This window comes from Poecilia formosa, unplaced genomic scaffold (assembly GCF_000485575.1).
Source record: "Poecilia formosa unplaced genomic scaffold, Poecilia_formosa-5.1.2 Scaffold297, whole genome shotgun sequence".
Lineage (NCBI taxonomy): Eukaryota > Metazoa > Chordata > Actinopteri > Cyprinodontiformes > Poeciliidae > Poecilia > Poecilia formosa.
Window position 1 is genome coordinate 798,988 of NW_006800236.1, and position 20,271 is coordinate 819,258.

At 41.6% G+C, this 20,271-nt stretch overlaps 1 protein-coding gene across 1 annotated transcript; it reads left to right on the forward strand.

Moving 5' to 3' along the window:
- The first annotated feature begins 5,336 nt into the window (after window positions 1-5,336).
- On the forward strand, window positions 5,337-18,928 carry kpnb3 (karyopherin (importin) beta 3). The gene is made up of 26 exons (XM_007572258.2): window positions 5,337-5,414; window positions 7,910-7,990; window positions 8,440-8,632; window positions 8,748-8,850; window positions 8,928-9,024; window positions 9,105-9,209; window positions 9,713-9,835; window positions 9,919-10,039; window positions 10,446-10,533; window positions 10,616-10,722; window positions 10,812-10,936; window positions 11,574-11,663; window positions 11,747-11,920; window positions 11,997-12,215; window positions 12,296-12,379; window positions 12,452-12,584; window positions 12,690-12,811; window positions 12,937-13,033; window positions 14,065-14,237; window positions 15,937-16,048; window positions 16,147-16,202; window positions 16,296-16,418; window positions 16,504-16,723; window positions 16,800-17,028; window positions 17,201-17,342; window positions 17,959-18,928. Exons 1-26 carry the CDS (start codon window positions 5,337-5,339, stop codon window positions 18,043-18,045), a joined length of 3,282 nt encoding a protein of 1,093 aa, XP_007572320.1. The 3' UTR covers window positions 18,046-18,928.
- The last annotated feature ends 1,343 nt before the right edge of the window (window positions 18,929-20,271 follow it).

Genomic DNA, 20,271 nt, shown 5'->3' on the forward strand with positions numbered 1-20,271 from the left:
GTGTGTGTGTGTGCTTGTGTGTGTAGGAGAGAGAGATGAAGGGGGCAACAGGGGAGGACTGGGCATTTCTGTTTATGCTCAACAAACTGTAAAGTTTCTCCAAAAACTGAGCAACCAGTTTTAGATTTAGTTGAAGATTTTGTGTTAAAAAAGAACTGAATTCATGAGATTTGCAGAAAACAGATTCTCGTGTAAATCCATACTTCCCATATCCATACATGTATCCATACATAAGATCATTATGTGCAATGTTTTCTAAATGCCGAGAAAGAATGAATGGAGACTGATAATGTCTGATTCCATGAACTTATCAAGATAATTAATCTATAGATGTACAATCTCTGCAGCCGCTGCCTCCTGCTGGAGTAAAATGTCTCTGTTTCAGGCTTTAGTTTCCAGAACAACATATTTATTTTCTTATTCTAAATACCAAGCTCTGTATTCAGGAAGCTGAATCCCTGCTTTCATTTCTGAGTTGGCTTTCTTGTGCAGTGCAAACCTTACATTTGACCTTTCACCTGCAACAACTATGCTTTTCACCATGTCACTTCAAATTGTCCTCATCAGGCTTTAGACATAGTGAACACAAACCTCTGCTAAATTAAATGTAGCATGTCACAACTTAGCAATTTGAGGGATGTGACATCTTTTGCAGGGCACTGCATGCTAGATTTGCAATACCGCGTCTTTACGTTGACATATTCGTCAACCCGTCTGTGTCAACAAGCAGAAAATATGACACTTTGTCTGAGACATCGGTCGGGCCTGGCTGCAGAATTGGCTGTCAATCTGATAAGGGGGCAGCGGTGACCTACCATTCAGAAATTAATGACAGCAATAAATCATGTGGCAGGCTCATTTGGCTCAACATGTGCGCAGTAGAGCATGAAAGACAAATAACACTTCCCGGCCTCATCCTCCGCTTTCACAGGGTGGACATCCATCTCTCTCAGCCTCAGCCTCGCCACAGCAGAGTCAGCCCCCCAGCCCTCCACTCCCCCACCTTTGAGGATGAATGGCTCGTTTCTGTGTAAACTTCAGGATGACCTCCTTGGGCTGTGTTTTTACGGCGCGCCTGTCACCACAGAGGCTAAAGGATTACAAGCATGGTGAGGGGTGAGCGAAAGTTGTGCTTTGACCAAAACTTCTCACGTCTTCTCACCCGACAGTTTGTCAGTTAAGCGAGTGAAAGTAATCATGGGCAACCACAGTTGTCCATGAATAGGTGAAATCTGTGAATACTTGAGACCTCCTCTAAAACACTTGTAATTGCATATTTTAATAGTTCAAACACCAAACATAACTTAATCTGCCTTAATACGCACAGTGGAAACCATCTCAACACTACCGCAAATGTCTTCCTTACCTCTGCTCTTTAGAATACAACCAATGAAAATGAAATGAAAATGAATGGCAGTGTAAAGTAGCTTTTTACCTAGGGATTTTAGCTTCCCGAGCCACATTTTCTACGAAAGATCTGCAAATAGGCTAATTTTCAATATGGAGTCACGTTCCACAGCAAAATCCATGATGACTGAGCTGCGTAGCTACAGCAGTAGTTTGTTAAATTATTGCTCAGACTGTAAATAAGGACATGTTCAATGGATTTTATCGTAGCTGTTTCCTGACTTTTAAGAAGCAACGCACATCTGCCTTATTTGACATGTTCTTATGTCTTTCCTATGTTGAAAAGCTGCCAAGGAAAATGGTTCTCTGCGTCATATTTGTACCTCAGTGAAACTGGAAGCCATCCATCTGAAAAACACAAATCCTCTACTGGTTTTTGAGACCATAGGGCTGGAACAAGTCATCAATTAACCTGTTGATTATTCTGATGATTAATCAAATAAAAATATTGGCACACTGCAGATTTTTTTAATTTAAGCCATTTTTTATACAATGTAAAAAATACATTAAAATACTGAAATATCCATTGTTATATGGAAAAAAGCCCATCGATCTTGCACAGCCTCATTAATCTATGATCGGCAGCACTGGAGGCATGAAGTGGCGTCCCAACAACACGTAACCCCCTGCGTCAGCCCCCCTCACCTCCCATCTTTCAATGGACGCCTTGTGCTGCACATAGAGCTGCACTGTGAAGCAGATCTGTGTGTCACAGAGAAATATTGACTTTTAATTCTTCAAACATGCAGCTTACTTCGCGTCGAAGACTGGCTGTGTTGATCTTTGGAAACCCTTACGGCCACTGAGGTCCACCTTTCCGTGGGAGCTGTAAAAAACCCAGCTAGCAAGAGACACACACCCACAATCGTTCACACATTCAGGTGGTTTCCACCGGCACAATAATATGCACAGTGAATCATAAATAAAAACTACATGAAATTCTGGAGAATGTTACGAGAAGTAAGCCCAAGACCTTCACATGAAGTCGTCAAAACAAAACATCTGCTCTGCATCTGCCAGTGTGTCCTTTTTAGATTTTATATTTTGCTCTTCTTCTGGTTTGGAAATAAAAATGCAAAATGGCGCAACTGTGGTTTTCGAGAGCAGGTAGTTTGAGCTATTTTTTGACTTTGGTTGGGATCTCATGCAGTTCCACTTGCTGCCCATTAACCCTTTAAAGGTTTCAGAGGCTGCAGAGAAAGCAGTCTTACATTTAGTCTGCACATCATTAGATTTAAAAAAAATATTGTATATTTAAGTGAACAGACGTCATGAACGGCGATACACATTGAGACTTGCTACACTTACATGTTTAAATCATTAAACAAATTTTCAAACAATCTGTTCAAACTCATACCACAACTTCTTAACCTGTCATTCACGAGAGGACCCAAATTTGGGTCTTCTCGTGACAGGGGTGTCAAACTCCAGTCCTCAAGGGCCTCTGTCCTGCAACTTTTAGATGTGCCTCTGCTGCACCACACCTGAAAAGAATAATTAGGTCATTAGCAAGGCTCAGGAGAACCGATCTACACAGGGAGGAGGTAATTAAGCCATTTCATTCCACTGTTTTTTACCTGTGGCACATCTAAACACTGCAGGACAGCGGGCCTTGAGGACTGGAGTTTGACACCCCTGTCATTGTGAATGACAACCTATGAACAACAGGTTAAGGTTCTTACTTTTACTAGGCCACTCCAGAATCTTTATTCTGGTCATTTTACAGGTGCTGCAGATTTTGTGTCCTTTTAAGGGGTGAATGCAGATTCAATGTGCTGAGAATTTCTTGAATCATATCTGCATCACCTTCTGCTGCTTCCCAAACACTCATTTCTATGCTCACATGCTGACGTCGAAACTCTGTTTCCTACAAGAATTACAAGAAAAAGTCTCAACATGTTTGGTTAAACAAATAAAGGTCAAGCACCCCCTTAGAGCCTCCTATTTGTTTTGGCCTGAGTGAGCTAGAAAGGCTAAACGCTCAGCTTCCTGTGAATTACAAGAAACAACTTCAGGCTTCCGCTTTTTCACTTCAGCTTGGTGTGGTGCCAGCGCCCAGCTGTGTTTCTGCAAACACCCAGGCAGGACTCAACAGGAGGTTAAATAAACCCCATGGATTAATTTCAACTTTTATTGATTTATTTACCAACTCTCAAGCAAATACTTGCAGGGTTATATGTTCATATCTGAGGTAATATTTACACTTTTAGCTCAAAAAGATTAGAGGGAAAAAAAAACACAATAAATTCAAACCTGCTCACTCAGTTCTTGTTTTTAGAATCATTGTGTTGTACGTGGCATAATTACACACCATTCCTATGGTGAACCACAGCAGTTGCAGCATCATGCTGTGACGATGCTTTTCTTCAGCAGGGATCAAAACTCTATCCAGTCAGAGGTGCAGTGGATACTTTAGATCTAAAATGTTCTAGTCAAAGCCTAGACCTGAATCGGATTAAGAATTGATCTCCACAGACGCTTCACATCTATATTTGTTGTGGAAGATACGAAGGATTGACTCATGATGCAAAATAAAAATGCACGCCACACTTTTCAGATTTTGTTTAATTGATTAAAAAAAATCAGATAAAATACTGCAAGGTTCATATTTCAGACTGACAAAATGACTGATAATGACTGCTCTCTGCAACCCTGACAGTGGATTTTAGACTCTACCACTAGAGGGTGCTGTGGAGTGAGGCTGAATTGTTAAATAACACATTTTGTAGACACAGACCTTTTGATGTTTCACCTTTCTGTTGTTAGAGATGATTAAAATGCTCATAGTGACAGTAGATACTGTTAAATGCTGTTAAGCTTTACTCATATGATTTTCAAAATCAGAAATATCCTAGACACCTAAATAAACTAAGAGATTTAAGATCTATTGGAATGTTTACTAAAGAAGGGAGTTTGTAAGTTTTTTTTTTTTCTTGTACCAAGCAATCAGTTTTGAAAAGCAATTATAGGTACATATTTGAAGCATGATTTGCTACCATCTAGTGGATAAAAATATATAACATCGTCTCCAAAAATCCTACAAGGTAAAATTAGATATATTAGAATATTGTCTAACCCAAAATTGAGTTTTTCAAAACATTGCATTGTTACATAAGGCCATTAAGAAAGTTACTACTTCCTCCAGTCATTAGGATTATAGATTATCTTCCTTTATTCAAAACACACCTGTTCAAAATTGATTTTTCACTTTACACATGGATTTGAGCTGTTGTCAAATCGTGTTTTCTGATTTGCTTTTTTAAATTAACTGTTTTGTTGATAATTCGTTTATTTGTTCTTCGTAAGGTGGCCTTGGGTTTTAGCAAGGCGCACCCTACAATAAAATGTGTTATTGGTATTATTACAGTCATGAGGCGGTCATACAGCAACAATCTAAAGTCAGAGACCTTTTCAGATACGCTGGAAGACTGACCTCTATCTGAGATCCTTCTTGCCCACAATGACTGAAAATAATTGGATGATATGAATTAGATAACTTTTAAATTCCTTTTAGGATGAAAAAATTATATTTTTAATTGAAGTCACAGATTCTACTATTTTGTTGCGATTTCTGTGGGTCTATTGGAGTCCTGGAGACAAATAACCAAGTTATTATCATAATAACACCATTACATTCATGTTTTTATTCTCTTAGCATTGACGTAATAAACTCCCGCGCTTTGACAGCTCACTGGTAGCCAATGCAAACAATATATTCACGTTTCTGTGTCGCATTAGCCAATAAGGACATGGAGTCCCTATTGGCCAATAGCGAGCGCCCGCTGCTAAGTCCGTGGTCCAATAATCGGTGGGTAGAGTTGCTAGAGCCAGCCAATGGTGCGGTCTCTAAATTGTGCGGCCAAAGCTGCGTCTGCCGGGTTCATTTCGCCGCTTCTCCACCCGGCTGGTCTTTTTTGGATCTAACCGCAATGGCGGAACAGCAGCAGTTCTACCTCTTGCTGGGGAACCTTATGAACGCTGACAACAATGTCAGGAAACAGGCAGAGGTAAGACGAGACACGGTTTTGGAAGAGTGTAGAAAACAAGCTAACTGCCGATAGCCGTTGAGCTTGGCCGCGCGCTGCTAGCTCTCGCGGCAGACTCAGTAGCCCACGTGTGATGTGAACCCGAGCAACGGCCAGCTAATGGCTACCTACTACCGTGTTGCGTAGTTAATGTGAACCCAAACATGTCGTGGGGATGCTAGATATTTTATGCTGCGTTGGAAACGCGTCAGTGTTTGTCTTAGTGGCGCTAAGGAGCGCTGGTAGAAAGCGAAAGGAACCCGTTTCTTACGTCCCAATCTCAAATCTCCAGCTGACAGGAAGTAGCGTGGAGCTAAGCGGCTACCACATCGCTTCTGCTAGCTTCGATTAGCTCCAAGCACACTACTTACAAGCTAAACATGGACATTAAAGCTTAGTGTGACCCCATAGGTTACAATAGGTCTATTATGATACACCACAAACCCACACATGGATGCCGTGATAATAGTCAGATTATTCAAAGGGTGACATATGCTGGCATTAATTAAGTAAACGGCCTTTGGTGTTTTTAACTAAAAACTTGAAGTTTCAGGACGTATCGTCGCTTTTCACTTCATTGCAATGCTACTCATGAAGTCATTTTGTTACTACCCAGACCCGGTAGATTAGTTTGGCTGAGGATTTTGCTGTGCTTGTGACTAAGCTGGCCTGTTCCCTTTCTTCCCCCTCCCCACACACATACACCATCACCATGAGCCTCTTTACCGCGGCAAAGCATTGTTATGTTTCCCTCCCTGGTAGCCGACTTTTGGATGAGGTAGTTGAATCTTATCACCCTCCCCCGTCACTGGGAGTCAGCGCTTTCCTTTATAAAGCACAGCCAGCCTGTCGCAATACTAAGCTCATTGGTATTCATCCGGGATGGAAACTTCCCCGTTCTGTCCTGCACACCATAATGTTTAACTGATCCAGATCTCAAAACGCTAAAACTTATTTTAATAGATGTAAAATAACTTCTTAATATTTAGGTTTTAATCCTGTAGGTGAATGGGAATTGAATGATTTTCAATGTGCCTTTCATTTTTTTATTTAAGCATGTTTGCTGAGTGTGACTGAGGTTAGTCAGGAAGCCTGTTTTTTCAAGAGGATATGCAAAAGTTTAGTTGGTGTCATGTTTTGACCTTTACTCCAGACAAATGAATCCTTCCAATAAAAAAATCAAAATGACGATACAGACATGTTGAGTTATTCAAAGAAATGGTGTGTAACCCAAGTTAATCATTTATGGAAAATGTGAAAAAGTCTGCAAGAATGTTAACAGAAAACCAAATGTGTCCTACTTGTAACTAAGGCTGATGCAATAAGAAACTAATCAATAGCATGCTAAATTTAAATTGAGCTCAGTAATTAACTTTTTCAATACTTTTTAATGGGATTGATTGTTTTTTAGACTAAATTTAAAGCTTTAGTCTTTGAGAGGGTGACCTGACATTATTAGGCCTTTTTTTTATCATTGTATCACTTGAAAATGGTCACAAGACAATCGCAATAAGTACCAGGTCACTTAATCATCAAGCAAAATTGATTGTGAGAGGCTTAATTGTAACAAAGGGAAGTCACTGGCATTGTGCAGCTCATTGAATGTCGATTGCACTTTTTCAAGAATGCAGACATTAAATGAGTTTGACATGAAAACTCTTTGGTACCTCGTAACACTGCAACCAAAAATCGTGTCTTTTACTGGTGTTGCCCATTGTTTATGCACACTGTAATGGATACTCGCCTCAAAAACATTGCTGTTTGAAATTCCATGTGCTTAGTAAGGAATCTGATTTCATCACAAAAGTGTCGTCACACTGGTGCCTCTCCCTGTTGTTTGCAATGCAAACATATTCACTCTGCTGCACCCAGGAGTTAATCCCATTTTTGTGTTTTTGTTCTCTTATCAGATAAAGTTGATTGAATTTACCTTATATTCCACTCATATCTTAACTGCATCTTCAAAGCACACATTCAAGGTACCGCTGCATCCCCAAAGAGCCTCCAGTGTGCCTGCAATTCCTATTTGTTTTTAACCAGGCTAACTGCTTCAAGTTCAAGCTAAACATGATCCAAATACAAAAAATAAAAATATAAATGGCTCTTAAAGTTCAGGATCTGACTTATAAATATTTAGAATGTCACATCCCTTTAGTGCAAAAGAGAACAAAGCTCTACTAAGTTGAGGGAGAAATTAGGCAAAAGAGGCTTACAGTTGCTTATATTATGAATAAATACGGTAAAGTGGAATTTGGTTATCTAAGTAATTTCATGTCTGCTTTTTTCCTGTTGTCAAACAGCTTGTTTTTTGTTGTTTTTTTTTCTTACATTGTATCAAAACACCAGTGATGACGCTTTTGTCTGGCATCCAAGTAATGAAAGAAACTGGATTTTTCTTTCCCCAAAGAGTTCAAAGGAAATATGTCCGACTTATCGCTGTGCACTTTCTTCTTTTTTTTTTTTCTTTTTCTTCGCAGGAAACTTATGACAATATCCCAGGCCAGAACAAAATCACATTCCTGCTGCAGGCCATCAGAGATGCATCAGCTGCAGAGGAGGTTTGTACATTAAATCCAAATGTGTCGAGTTGTTTCAGTCTGCAGCAGTGAGGACAAACCGGTGCTGCCTACAACCAAATGCGGTTATTAAAGTGTCCAGGGAGCACTAAGGGCATCTGAAGAATCCAGTTGTCACATGCGGGATCTCACCACAGCCTGACAGCATGACTCATCGTGTTACCATTTGGTTAAGTTGACTGTGACTCCACCAGCTGCTCGGCCCCTCGTGCTTCCTCCCTTTTCCTTTACCTCAAGGCTGATATTTTTAGACTTTTTAGAAACGGGAGCAGGCAGCGAGGTGCTGGGGGGAGTGACTCTGCTTTTTAAGATGTTGCAGCTTCTCTCAACCTTGACGTTTTATGTTGCATGTATGCATTCCAGCTGTGTGCTGAATGAATTTACAAGTGTTGGGTTTTATTTTAAATTGAGCTTTGTTTTTCTCTCCTCAGGTCAGGCAGATGGCGGCGGTGCTGCTGCGGCGGCTGCTGTCGTCTTCCTTTGAGGAAATCTATCCAGGTTTGACGCTGGCGATGCAGACGGCCATCAAGACGGAGCTGCTGTCCAGCATCCAGCAGGAGGCGTCGCCAAACATTCGCAAGAAGGTCTGCGACATCGCAGCTGAGCTCTGCCGCAACCTCATTGGTAAAGTCAGACGTTTCAACAACCTTTTAATATTTTACTCCACAAGCCAGGTTGTCGTACATCTCAGTGGTCTGTTGATCAAATATTTTGTCTTTTTGGTAATTTTCAACTCTAGATGATGATGGGAATAACCAGTGGCCAGAAGTACTGAAGTTCCTCTTTGACTCTGTGAACTCGGATAACGTTGGTCTGCGAGAAGCCGCCCTTCACATATTCTGGTGAGCTTCAGCTGCCTTCACCCGCCTGTCCATTCAGAAAGACGTCCCAGTGTCTGACGCTCTTCCCTGTGCTTTAGGAACTTCCCAGGAATCTTTGGCAACCAGCAGCAGCACTACCTGGAAGTTATCAAGCGCATGCTTGTTCAGTGCATGCAGGACCAAGCAAACCCACATGTAAAAACCCAGCAACATGTCTGCTGCCCTTTCAGTTTTACCAACAAGAGATTATACGAGTTTTTGTTTTATGCCTCCAGATTCGCACCCTGGCAGCTCGGGCAGCGGCATCGTTTGTTCTGTCCAACGAAGGCAACACAGCTCTGCTGAAGCATTTTGCCGACTTGTTGCCTGGAATCCTGCAGGTAGGATTCTACACTCCATGTTGATGCATTTTTTTCCCCACCACAATATTTCATATTGCAAACTTTGTACAGGACTTCTAGAATCCTTGAAATGCTTGAATTTCAATAAGGTGTTTTCAAGGTTTGTAAACTGTCATTTCTGTATAAAATCCTTGAAAGAGGTCGATATTCAAACTGCACAGTTTTATAATGAAGTGCAATCTGAACATTTGCAGTTGTAACCAGATATTTTAAGATGAATAAGATTTTTTTTTTCACTGAAGTTGAATCAGACTAAATTTCTCTCTGCACAGCATCCTAAACCAGTCAGTAATTTTACCATTAAATGCCTCAACCAAAGAAACTGAGCTAAAATCTGCAAAAAGAGCAAATCAGAACAAACTGAAATGCTGCCACCTGTGAAAACGTGTCAAAATGACAGGTGCTTCAATGCAATGATCTCACTATTGAATATTTTCCTGATGGCATGAAGCTCAAACTAGCATCTGTCTTTTCATGGTCAGGCGGTGAACGAGTCATGTTACCAAGGAGACGACTCTGTGCTGAAGTCTTTGGTGGAGATCGCAGATACGGCCCCCAAGTACCTGAGACCCAACCTGGAGGCGACGCTGCAGCTCTGCCTGAAGGTGCGTTCGGTTTAGTCGCCCTGACGTCAGAAACCACATCAAACCCTGACCCGTTTGCTTAACCTGCTGTCCTGTCCCCTCAGCTGTGTGCCGACACAAACCTGACCAACATGCAGAGGCAGTTGGCCTTGGAGGTTATCGTCACGCTATCGGAGACGGCGGCGGCCATGCTGAGGAAACACACGGCTATCGTAGCGCAGAGCGGTGAGGATGCGGCTCGTCGTCTAGAAGCAGTATTTTTATTTTTTTTGTCTAGTTTCTAGTGGAAATACCTTTGTACACTTGGAATAAGACAAAACTAACTTACTAAGTAACTCCTTAACAAGTAACTGAATATTTTAAGCAAATTATTCCTTAATATTGATGTAGATTTTTTTTTTTTGTTTAAAATGTTTTGTTCGAAGTAAAATAATTTCAGTTGAAGTAGAACTTTTTAATCAATGTCAAGGAATTATTGACTTAAAATAATCATCTTCTTGCTCAGAAGTTACTTGAAAGTTATTTTTGTGTACTAAGATACTAGACAAAAACACTTGGTAAGAGTTTCTGTTTTTTTTTTTTTTTGTTGCATTGGTCTCATTTTCTAGTTGCTAAAACCTTTTAATCCCAGTTCCCCAGATGCTGACCATGATGGTGGACCTCGAAGATGACGATGAGTGGGCCATGGCTGACGAACTAGAGGATGATGACTTTGACAGGTAGGCTGCAGCGCCACCTGCTTCACCTGCAGTGCAGGAAGTGTAAATGGCTCATTTCTGACCGTGTGTTGTTGCTCATCAGCAACGCTGTGGCTGGGGAGAGCGCCCTCGACAGAATTGCCTGCGGTTTGGGAGGGAAGATCATTTTGCCCATGATCAAGCAGCACATCATGCAGATGCTGCAGAACCGTAAGTAAAGGTGCTCAATGTAGATGTATTTTTTAAATTTAACATCTTAGTCTTGGCCTTAAGTTTTATTTGTTTCCATCTGTCAACAGCTGACTGGAAGTACCGTCATGCTGGGTTGATGGCTCTGTCTGCGATCGGTGAAGGTTGCCACCAGCAGATGGAGGCCATTCTCCAAGAGATAGTCAGCTTCGTCCTCCTCTTCTGCTCTGATCCAGTAAGAAACATTCAAGTTTCCATACGTTCGCCATGTGCAGATTGATAAGTTAATGGTGCTTCTTTTAGGGGTTACATTGTGGGTTTCCTGTTATAATGTAGGATAAATATTGTCTCAAATATGGTCCATTTAATTTTTATTGGTGGCTTAAGTTGTTCTGACTTCAAACTGATTTTGTTAAAGCAAAATACTGCTGCACACTTTGTTTTTGGCAAGAGGCTCAGGGCAATCTAGAGTCTAACCTGTACAAGTTTTTGTTTTATTTTATTTTTTTACATTTAGTAGTTTGGACTGTATACAAACTATACACAAAACCAAACGTTTTGGTTTGCAGGCAAAAACTGACCACAAATTAGATTTTTTTTTTTTTTCTTTGTTTCACCTACAGTAAAATAAGCACACAGTGTTTTCATTTTGTTCAAATGTCTTATCAAAACGCACATTGTTCTAGTTTTTGGTTTTTAAATTTTGACAAGAATTGGATTTGCATCACTCTTCAAAAGCATACTGACGTTTGCAGAGATAAATACTTGGTGTAATTAAAACTTTCCATTTCAATTGGTCTGAAAAATCTTGCCCAATTAAAAAAGTCAATCTGTGCTTCTTGTTGAGTTTGTCCTCTTTTCTCCATTCTCAGCACCCAAGAGTCCGTTACGCTGCCTGCAACGCCATTGGACAGATGGCCACAGACTTTGCTCCAACCTTTCAAAAGAAGTTCCACGATAAGGTAGCAGGGAAGACGATTAACTTCTGCAAATGTTTGTTCCAGGAGGAATAAAAAGTGAACTTAACGACTGTAACTCGTGGCAGGTTATCTCAGCTCTGCTGCAGACGATGGAGGATCAGAGTAACCCGCGGGTCCAGGCGCACGCCGCCGCTGCGCTCATCAACTTCACAGAGGACTGTCCCAAATCCCTGCTGATTCCATACCTGGACAGCCTGGTGCAGCACCTTCACGTCATCATGGTGGCCAAGCTGCAGGAGGTAGTAAACGCCCCCACTGAGTGAGGACCGTTCAAACCGTTTGAAGGCTTAACGTCTTTTCTCTTCGCGTTGCCAGCTGATCCAGAAAGGAACCAAGCTGGTCCTGGAGCAGGTGGTGACGTCCATCGCCTCGGTGGCCGACACGGCCGAGGAAAAGTTTGTGCCGTACTATGACCTCTTCATGCCCTCGCTCAAGCACATTGTGGAGAACGCCGTGCAGAAAGAGCTGCGGCTGCTGCGGGGGAAGACGATAGAGTGCATCAGTCTGATCGGTCTGGCTGTTGGCAAGGACAAGGTATGTTTTGGGGCCTGAATGTGTGAGCCAACCGCTTTCCATACAGCTTGAGACAATCCCATTTGTTTGTGCTTTGCTAGTTCATGCCGGACGCCTCTGCAGTGATGCAGCTGCTCCTTAAAACCCAGACGGACTTTAACGACCTGGAAGACGACGATCCTCAGGTGGGAGAGTTCAATTATTAATGTTTGATTGTTTTTTTTAAGCCATTCTGACAGAATCTGTTTGTGCTTTAGATTTCCTACATGATATCAGCCTGGGCCAGGATGTGCAAGATCCTGGGGAAGGAGTTTCAGCAGTACCTCCCTGTGGTGATGGGGCCCTTAATGAAAACCGCCTCCATCAAACCCGAAGTGGCTCTCCTCGACAGTAAGCAACCAAAACAAATATTGTTTGTTCCCATTGGACATGAGTTCTGTTTTCTAATTTCATTTCCAAAATGAAGATGCATGACTGACGATGCGTTCACTGTAGCTCAGGACATGGAGAACATATCTGAGGAGGAGGGATGGGAGTTTGTGAACCTGGGAGACCAGCAGAGTTTTGGAATAAAGACAGCCGGCCTGGAGGAGAAGGCCACTGCCTGCCAGATGCTGGTGAGCAGAAAACTATTTATGATTCATGTGTGATGAGAAATTGTTGTTTTGATCAGCCTGATTGGTGCTGGTTTTCAGTTCTGTTAATAAGCTGCTTCTTCTTCTTCTTCTTCTTCTTCTACTAGGTGTGTTATGCCAAAGAGCTGAAGGAGGGTTTTGTGGAGTACACAGAGCAGGTGGTGAAGCTCATGGTTCCTCTGCTCAAGTTTTACTTTCACGATGATATCCTTTCTTAACCTTTAAAATTTCAAGTACCGCATTTTCCGCTCTATAAGGTGCACCTTCAATGAATGGCCTATTTTAAAACTTTTTTCATATATAAGGCGCATAGAACAGACACTACAGTTAGGGTTGCCCCCTTCCCGTATTGAACCTACAGGACGCGATTTGTTCTGTACTCTATAAATATGGATGTGTAATAATAAAGAAGTGGTTCCCAAGTACTTTATATAGTAGGCTGCCCCAGTCATTGTTTCACTCACGGTGTTGGTGTTGCGATATTTTGCCCAACTGCTTTCTGGGTAACAGACCAACCAACATGCTGCCGCTGCAGTCTCTGTCTCTCTTCCCTCGCCCCCTCCTGGCTTTAAATGTATAGGGGCTGGTCCCTTGGCAATCCTAGTCGAAGCACCCCGGATGAATGTCTAAAGCCACTTTGTTGATATAAAGAATGTCAACAAAACAGTCCGACTCTGGTTGGCAAGGAGAGCCTTCCACGACTGGACTGGGCTGGGGTGTGGCCGGACAATGGTCACCCTTCTCCGTTCACGCACAGCATGTTGGTGGAGAACGTGGTGCTAAATGACCTGCAGACGACCCGATTCTAGACGGTTGGTGGGTAGATAGGTCAGCCAAACTTTATTAACAAACCAGCGTTCTGACAACTATCACAGCATGCAACGCGCGCTTCTTCTTCTACAGGCGAAAATAAAGTCGGCGGCTGCTTACCGTAGTTGCTAGAGCTGTTGTGGCTCAATATTGGTCCATATATAAGGCGCGCTGTCGGTGTTTGAGCAAATTAAAGGTTTTTATGTGCGCCTTATAGTGCGGAAAATACAGTAATGTTCTTACTTGTTGTTTTAGTAGGTGACTAGACTTGTAAAACTTGATTCCATCCTCCATTTTTGTTTGTGTGTTACACTGAGTGCAGTAAGTTAATAGTAAATATGTCTTTGCTTAAAAAATGGGACTAAAATGAGATCAGGACTGTTGAAAACATAGAAATGGCAGATGTTTTTCTTTAACCGTGTAACGTGTGAGAGTGGCTGCGGCTGAGTCCATGCCGCTGCTGCTGGAGTGCGCCCGGGTTCGGGGACCAGAGTACCTCACCCAGATGTGGCACTTCATGTGTGACGCGCTCATCAAGGCCATCGGCACGGAGCCTGACTCGGACGTCCTTTCTGAAATCATGCATTCTTTCGCCAAGGTGAGTCTCAACGCCTCTGTTCCACCAACATGTATCAAAGAAACAAGTCAGGCCTTACCAACCTGGGTAGGGGCAGCTTTTTGCTGCTAAATTATCCAGTAATTTAACAACAACAAAGATATTTCTCTTCAATGTGTTGTGTTGTTTTTTTTTAGCAGTTAGATTGACGCCAGTGTTTCAGTGGGCCAACTTTTTTTTTTTTTTTTTTTTTCCTCCACATTATAACCTTTTCCAGCATCCCACAAAGCTGTTCTGTTTGAAACCAAAATTAACCAAGAGTGCTTTGTCATCCATTCCTGGCACGCCCTTAGATCTGATGCACAAGTGACATTTGAAAATGGAATACAAAGGTTCCAGACAAAAATGTGTAAAAACTAAATTTGTGATGAATTGCATTAACATTTTTACACATTGAAGTCCCAACCCCAGTTTTAAAGTGTAATCGCTGCAACGTGATGCTCGCTTATTGTTTTTATTCTGGAAAATCACTGCTTTTACTTTTACAGCTGGAATTTCTCTTCTCTCATTCCCACATAAACTGCTGTTGGAAATCCTTCCAGTTGCACATTTCCACAAATTTTGGCTTTTTAAGCCCTAAACTGTTATAAAAAAGTCAATCAAGAATGAACCAAAATGCATTTTGAATATTATATTAACAAATTAAGTGTCAGGGTTGACACCTATTAAACACAGCACATAATACAGGAAAGACAAGAGAAAGTTAGATTCTTAATACTCGCGAGGAGAACAGACAGAGATGTGCTTTCAGTTACAAATCTCCTACTGCTCTGAAGCACATTTGCCTGCCCCTCTCTTTTTATTGTCTTTAGGATCCCTAATCACAGAGAGCGCTGTAACTCTAAAGGGAGGGGGGAAGACACTTCATCACACAGTCACAGCGCCAGATTATCACTAACTAACAACACAATCTATCTCGCACTAGCTTATCCAGTTCCTGACCCAGGATCAAGCAGGACAAGTTGTACATCTTCACGGCGATGGTTTTATAGCTATCTAAGAGGTCAAAGCAGGCCGTTCTGAGAAGAGCTGCTGTCACTGCTCTTCTTCAGAGAGGCCTCCTCTGAGGAAGGAAGCAGAGTGATTAACAATACAGAAACATTCCTTAAAACCTATGACTAAACTAAATAAGTAAGAATACATAAACTAAGAACATAATAAAGATATACCAAATAGTTGATAATAATACAATTTACCTAACATTAAGCAAAAAAAAATATATAGCAATGACTCCCCTGGCTAGTCCAGGGAAGTGAAGAAAATGACTGTACATCACTTTTAGTATCCACCAGCCTCTTACAAAGATTGGAGCTAAAGGGAGGATCTCACCAGTTTCACTTCACAACTCTGGTATTTGCACCTGCAGACTGTGACCTTGGGTGGTTCAAACCCAGTTCAGAAATGCCCTTTATTATGCGTTTCCAGCAAACTGCCTCCCTGTGGTAGCTATAAAGAGTGCTTTATAGCCAAAATTGATTGCTTGATTGATTTTAAATAAAACAGAGTTTGACAGAACATTCTTTTGGATGAATATTCTGGTTTTTAATCGCATACTAATTCCTCCTTTTTGCCTTGGAGTGGAAATAAATACAACCAGCTTTATGGGGAAAGTTCTATAAGATCAAATATGCAGAGGTGTTGCCTGTGTGTTTTTGTTTTGACGGGTATTTTGTCTGTCCAGTGCGTTGAGTTGATGGGAGACGGCTGTTTGAACAACGAGCATTTTGAGGAGCTGGGCGGTATCCTTAAAGGGAAGCTGGAAGAGCACTTTAAAAACCAGGAGCTCAGGCAAGGTGAGGCTGAACCAACCACATATAGTCTCCTGTTAAAGTGTAGCGTGTGCTCCGAACACCGTATCCACATGTGATGTGAAAATGTTTTTGCCTCACAGCCAAAAGACAAGATGAAGACTACGACGAGCAGGTGGAGGAAACCCTACAGGATGAGGTTAATATAACATTTATAATTTTTTTTGTGTGTGAGAGAAAGTGTAAAAGATTTTCTTCTGGACTCTTAAGTGTTTTTTCACTTGATTTTCAGGATGAGAACGACGTGTACGTCCTGACCAAAGTGTCGGACATCCTGCACTCTGTGTTCAGCAGTTATAAGGAGAAGGTTCTGCCTTGGTTCGAGCAGCTGCTGCAGCTCATCGTCCAGCTAATAGTGAGTCCTTTGTTGTTTCTGTTGAGTGTTAAATGATCCAAACCTCAGCTGATTGGCTCTACCGACACGTTTCGCATCACTTCAGTGTCCCAACAGGCCATGGGCCGACAGGCAGTGGGGTCTGTGCATCTTTGACGACGTCATCGAGCACTGTAGCCCCTCCTCTTTCAAGTACGCCGAGTATTTCCTGCGGCCGATGCTTCAGTCGCTTTGCGACACGAGTCCCGAGGTTCGGCAGGCCGCTGCTTATGGTGTCGGGGTGATGGCTCAGTATGGCGGCGACAGCTATCGTCCTTTCTGCACAGGTAGGGAGATGCCAGCTAATCTCGACTTGTCGCTACCTCTACAGCTTTTAGTTTAACGTTTGGCTTGTTGTTGCAGAGGCGCTCCCCCTGCTGGTCGCCGTCATCCAGGCAGCTGATTCTCGGTCAAAGGAGAACGTAAACGCCACAGAGAACTGTATCTCGGCGGTCGGGAAGCTCATGAGGTTCCGGCCGGAGTGCATTAACGTCAATGAGGTTCTTCCTCATTGGCTCAGCTGGCTGCCGCTCAAAGAAGACAAGGAAGAGGCAGTTCACACGTTTGACTTCCTGTGTGACCTCATTGAAAGGTAGGCCTGTTATCCATCATCCTTCCACATCTGTGTCCGTTATCCACAAGGTTACCTTTTAAAACGGCTTAGAAGAGACGGTTTTTAAAATTTGGGTTTGGAAACATTAGGAGTATGACTCTGGAACACTTTGAGGTTATCAGGTCAACCTATGGACTTCTCTTCTCCACAGCAACAACCCAATTGTCCTTGGGCCAGAAAACTCCAACCTCCCTAAAATTTTCCTCATCATAGCTGATGGCGTCGCAAACGAATCTGTTAAAACGGAAGATGCCTGCACCAAACGGCTCGCAAACGTCATCCGTCAAGTACAGGTAAGCAAGAGCAATGGCCCTATAAGATCTGAGAGGGTTTTTTTTTTTTTTTTTTTTTTTTTTTTTTGGCTTTTCTTTCTGCTCAAGAAAAGAAAACTAATTGAAAATGACAAAATATTTTCACAAAGTGGCTTTCATCATCCTTTCCATGAGTCATGTAATGTAGGCTACAAAATTGTTTAATTACAAGAGTGTAGTCATCATATTAATGAAAATGCACTTTTACCTGAAGATTGTCATAAAATTACAAGATAACCAATTTAATGAGAAAAAAGTTTATGTAAGGTTAACTAGCTTAGTTGGTTGGCTGGTTCTTTGAAATTCTCAGTTGTTGGCACAGTTATTTCAAAGTTCTGTTACTAAAAATATTTTGATGCTGGTGCATTAAAAGATAAAATATTTCCTTATCCGTCTTCCTTATCTCGAACCCAAGGTATAACTTAAATTTTTAGTTTTCATCTTGATGTTCTATTGTTACAGCTTAAAACTTCATTCTTATATTATTTCTAGTGTCATTCTTGTAATACTGCCTGGCCCTACGTTCCTAAATGTTTGTGCGATTCGCATCTAACGGGGAGTATAAATGTAATCAGAAGTTCTGTTTTTTCCTCTACAGGTGTCTGCAGGACTATGGACGCAATGCGTTTCCACCCTGAACGAGACGCAGCAGAAAGCCATCCAGGACCTCCTGAACACTGCCTGAACCTGGACCTGTCACCCTGTCATCTTCCTTTCCGTTCTCCAAAAAGCCCATGAAGAAACGTAGAGCTCCTGGATCTCTTCCATACACTCCCTGACCTCCCTCCTGCTCTGTAGTGTATGGATGCCAGATTCACCCTCATCTTCACCTTCGCCTGACTAACATAAAAAACCGAAGCTCAGCTATCTGTTGGGGGGGAGAGCAGGTTAGATCTTTGCGATGGGAGGACATTGGCCACCAACCTTAAAGACTTTCTTCCTCTACTCAAGAAAGTGAGATTAAAAGTTAAGCTGTCGCCCCATCTCTTATCTGGACGCTTCCTTTCGAGCCATTCCCCAACTTGTCTTGCTTCTCCACCCAGAAGGGGCTCAAAGTCACCCAACTCATTGGACTGCAGACACGAGGGTGGCAGGACATTATTCTGGACTGAGCTGCTCAAAGAGGTGGAAATGCACACTGGGCAACCACTGCCTGTGTCCTGTGAAATTTTTTTGTATTTCTTTTTCTTGTTCCGTGTTCAAAGTCGGCTGAAGTGGGGGAGGAATGGCCTCAGTCTCCCTCGGTTGACCAGATGTATTTGAAAACGGCATGTTAAGTGGCTAGCTCAAGAAAATACAAATGGTTAGGTTATTTGCATCATTTGACGTCTGGGAAGCGGTTTTCCTTAATAGCCTTCACTGGAAGTTTGAACGGTTCCCGGATCCTTCGGGTAGCAGATGAAAGATGGGGGTGGTTCTTCAGAGACTCGTTCTGTAGTTGGTTGACGCCTCGAAGCAAGTTGACTGTAAAAAGAGTGCGACCTTAACTCCCGACCTTCTGGTTTTGACCCTTTGCAGTCCTGCAGATGTGAAATGGAAACTACAAATAAAATTACATTGAGGACTTCTGAGATTGTTTTATTTAAAATCTTAGTGTGCACATACTCTGCAAGAAATTAGTGTATATTAAGTGTTTTTTTTATTGTTTTTTTTAAACACAGGTAACTATGAGAAACGAGACGCTGTATCTCAACATTTTTCAGGTTTAAATAACTACGGAAAACTTTTACTCCAGAATATTCAATTGCCTAAAAGTTATCCATTCTTCTGTATGTTCAAATGTCTCATTTATTTGGTTTATTTCTATTCCCCTCTAAATTTTATTTTGTTTTCTGGTGTCTTTCATTTAATCTTTGGTGCTTTAAGACATTTTAATTGCCGTAAATGCATGGTGAGCTTTAGTTTTTATTTAAAATTGGTCTAGGAATGAAGTCAGTCTGGCACTTTTACTAATATGTTGGAACCTTGAGCTGATTAATACCTGAAATGCAGTTACTCGAAATCTTTGAATTTTACTAATAAACAAAGAAATGTGATTGGCCGAACAGTGGGCATTAATATTTTAGGGTTAAGGGTCAACCTAAGCTAAGCAAAATAATTTACACAGCGGGGATAAAACTCACAGATTTCAGTTAAGATATTAAAGTATTAAGTATTGTTCCAAAACAAAATTATCTAACTTTATTCGCTTACTCTTTCAAAAACTTTTTTTTTATTGTTCCTTGAATGCATCATGTCAGACGGAGGAAGGAGTGAAGTAAAGCGAAGATAACTTGACCTCCAATTATCACAAAGTTTTAAATGTCTTAGTTTGGACTTATTTATTTATTTTGGTCAATGAATCTTTTGGAAGATATTTTGCTCTCACCACATTTAGAAGCAGCTAATGTTAAGTACCGTAAGTCAACTTCCAGCTACCGTTTCACTCGGTAGCTGGTAAAGCTAATGCTTTACCTGTGGTGTGAGCATTAGCTGAAGGTCCATCAGTCTGTTTCACAGACACCTGGTGAAAGAACTGGGTCATCTTTCCACCGCTTCTCAACAAGGGGGTTCAGCAGAGACGGTGTTTTGTTCTTCAAACACCGTGCAGCTAGTTAAAACATCTTTAACTCCCTTTGCGTTAAAGATGTTTTAACGCTAAGCTAAGCACCGACGCTAGGTGGTGCTATAACTTATTCTGGAGGAGACTGAGCACCTCCAAGCAAATAGTATTTTCTATTTCAGTTTTATGTAATAATTCAGTTTAATTGTGAATAGATTTAACCTAAAAAGCAAAAATAATCACAGGGTAAGAATATTTGAAAACAAAAAAACGGGCAGTAAATAAGCCTATTGGGTCACAGTGCATAAGAGATAAAATTGTCTAGCTGGAAAGTTAGGTGGAAGGAAACAAGTATTTTATTGGTCATGT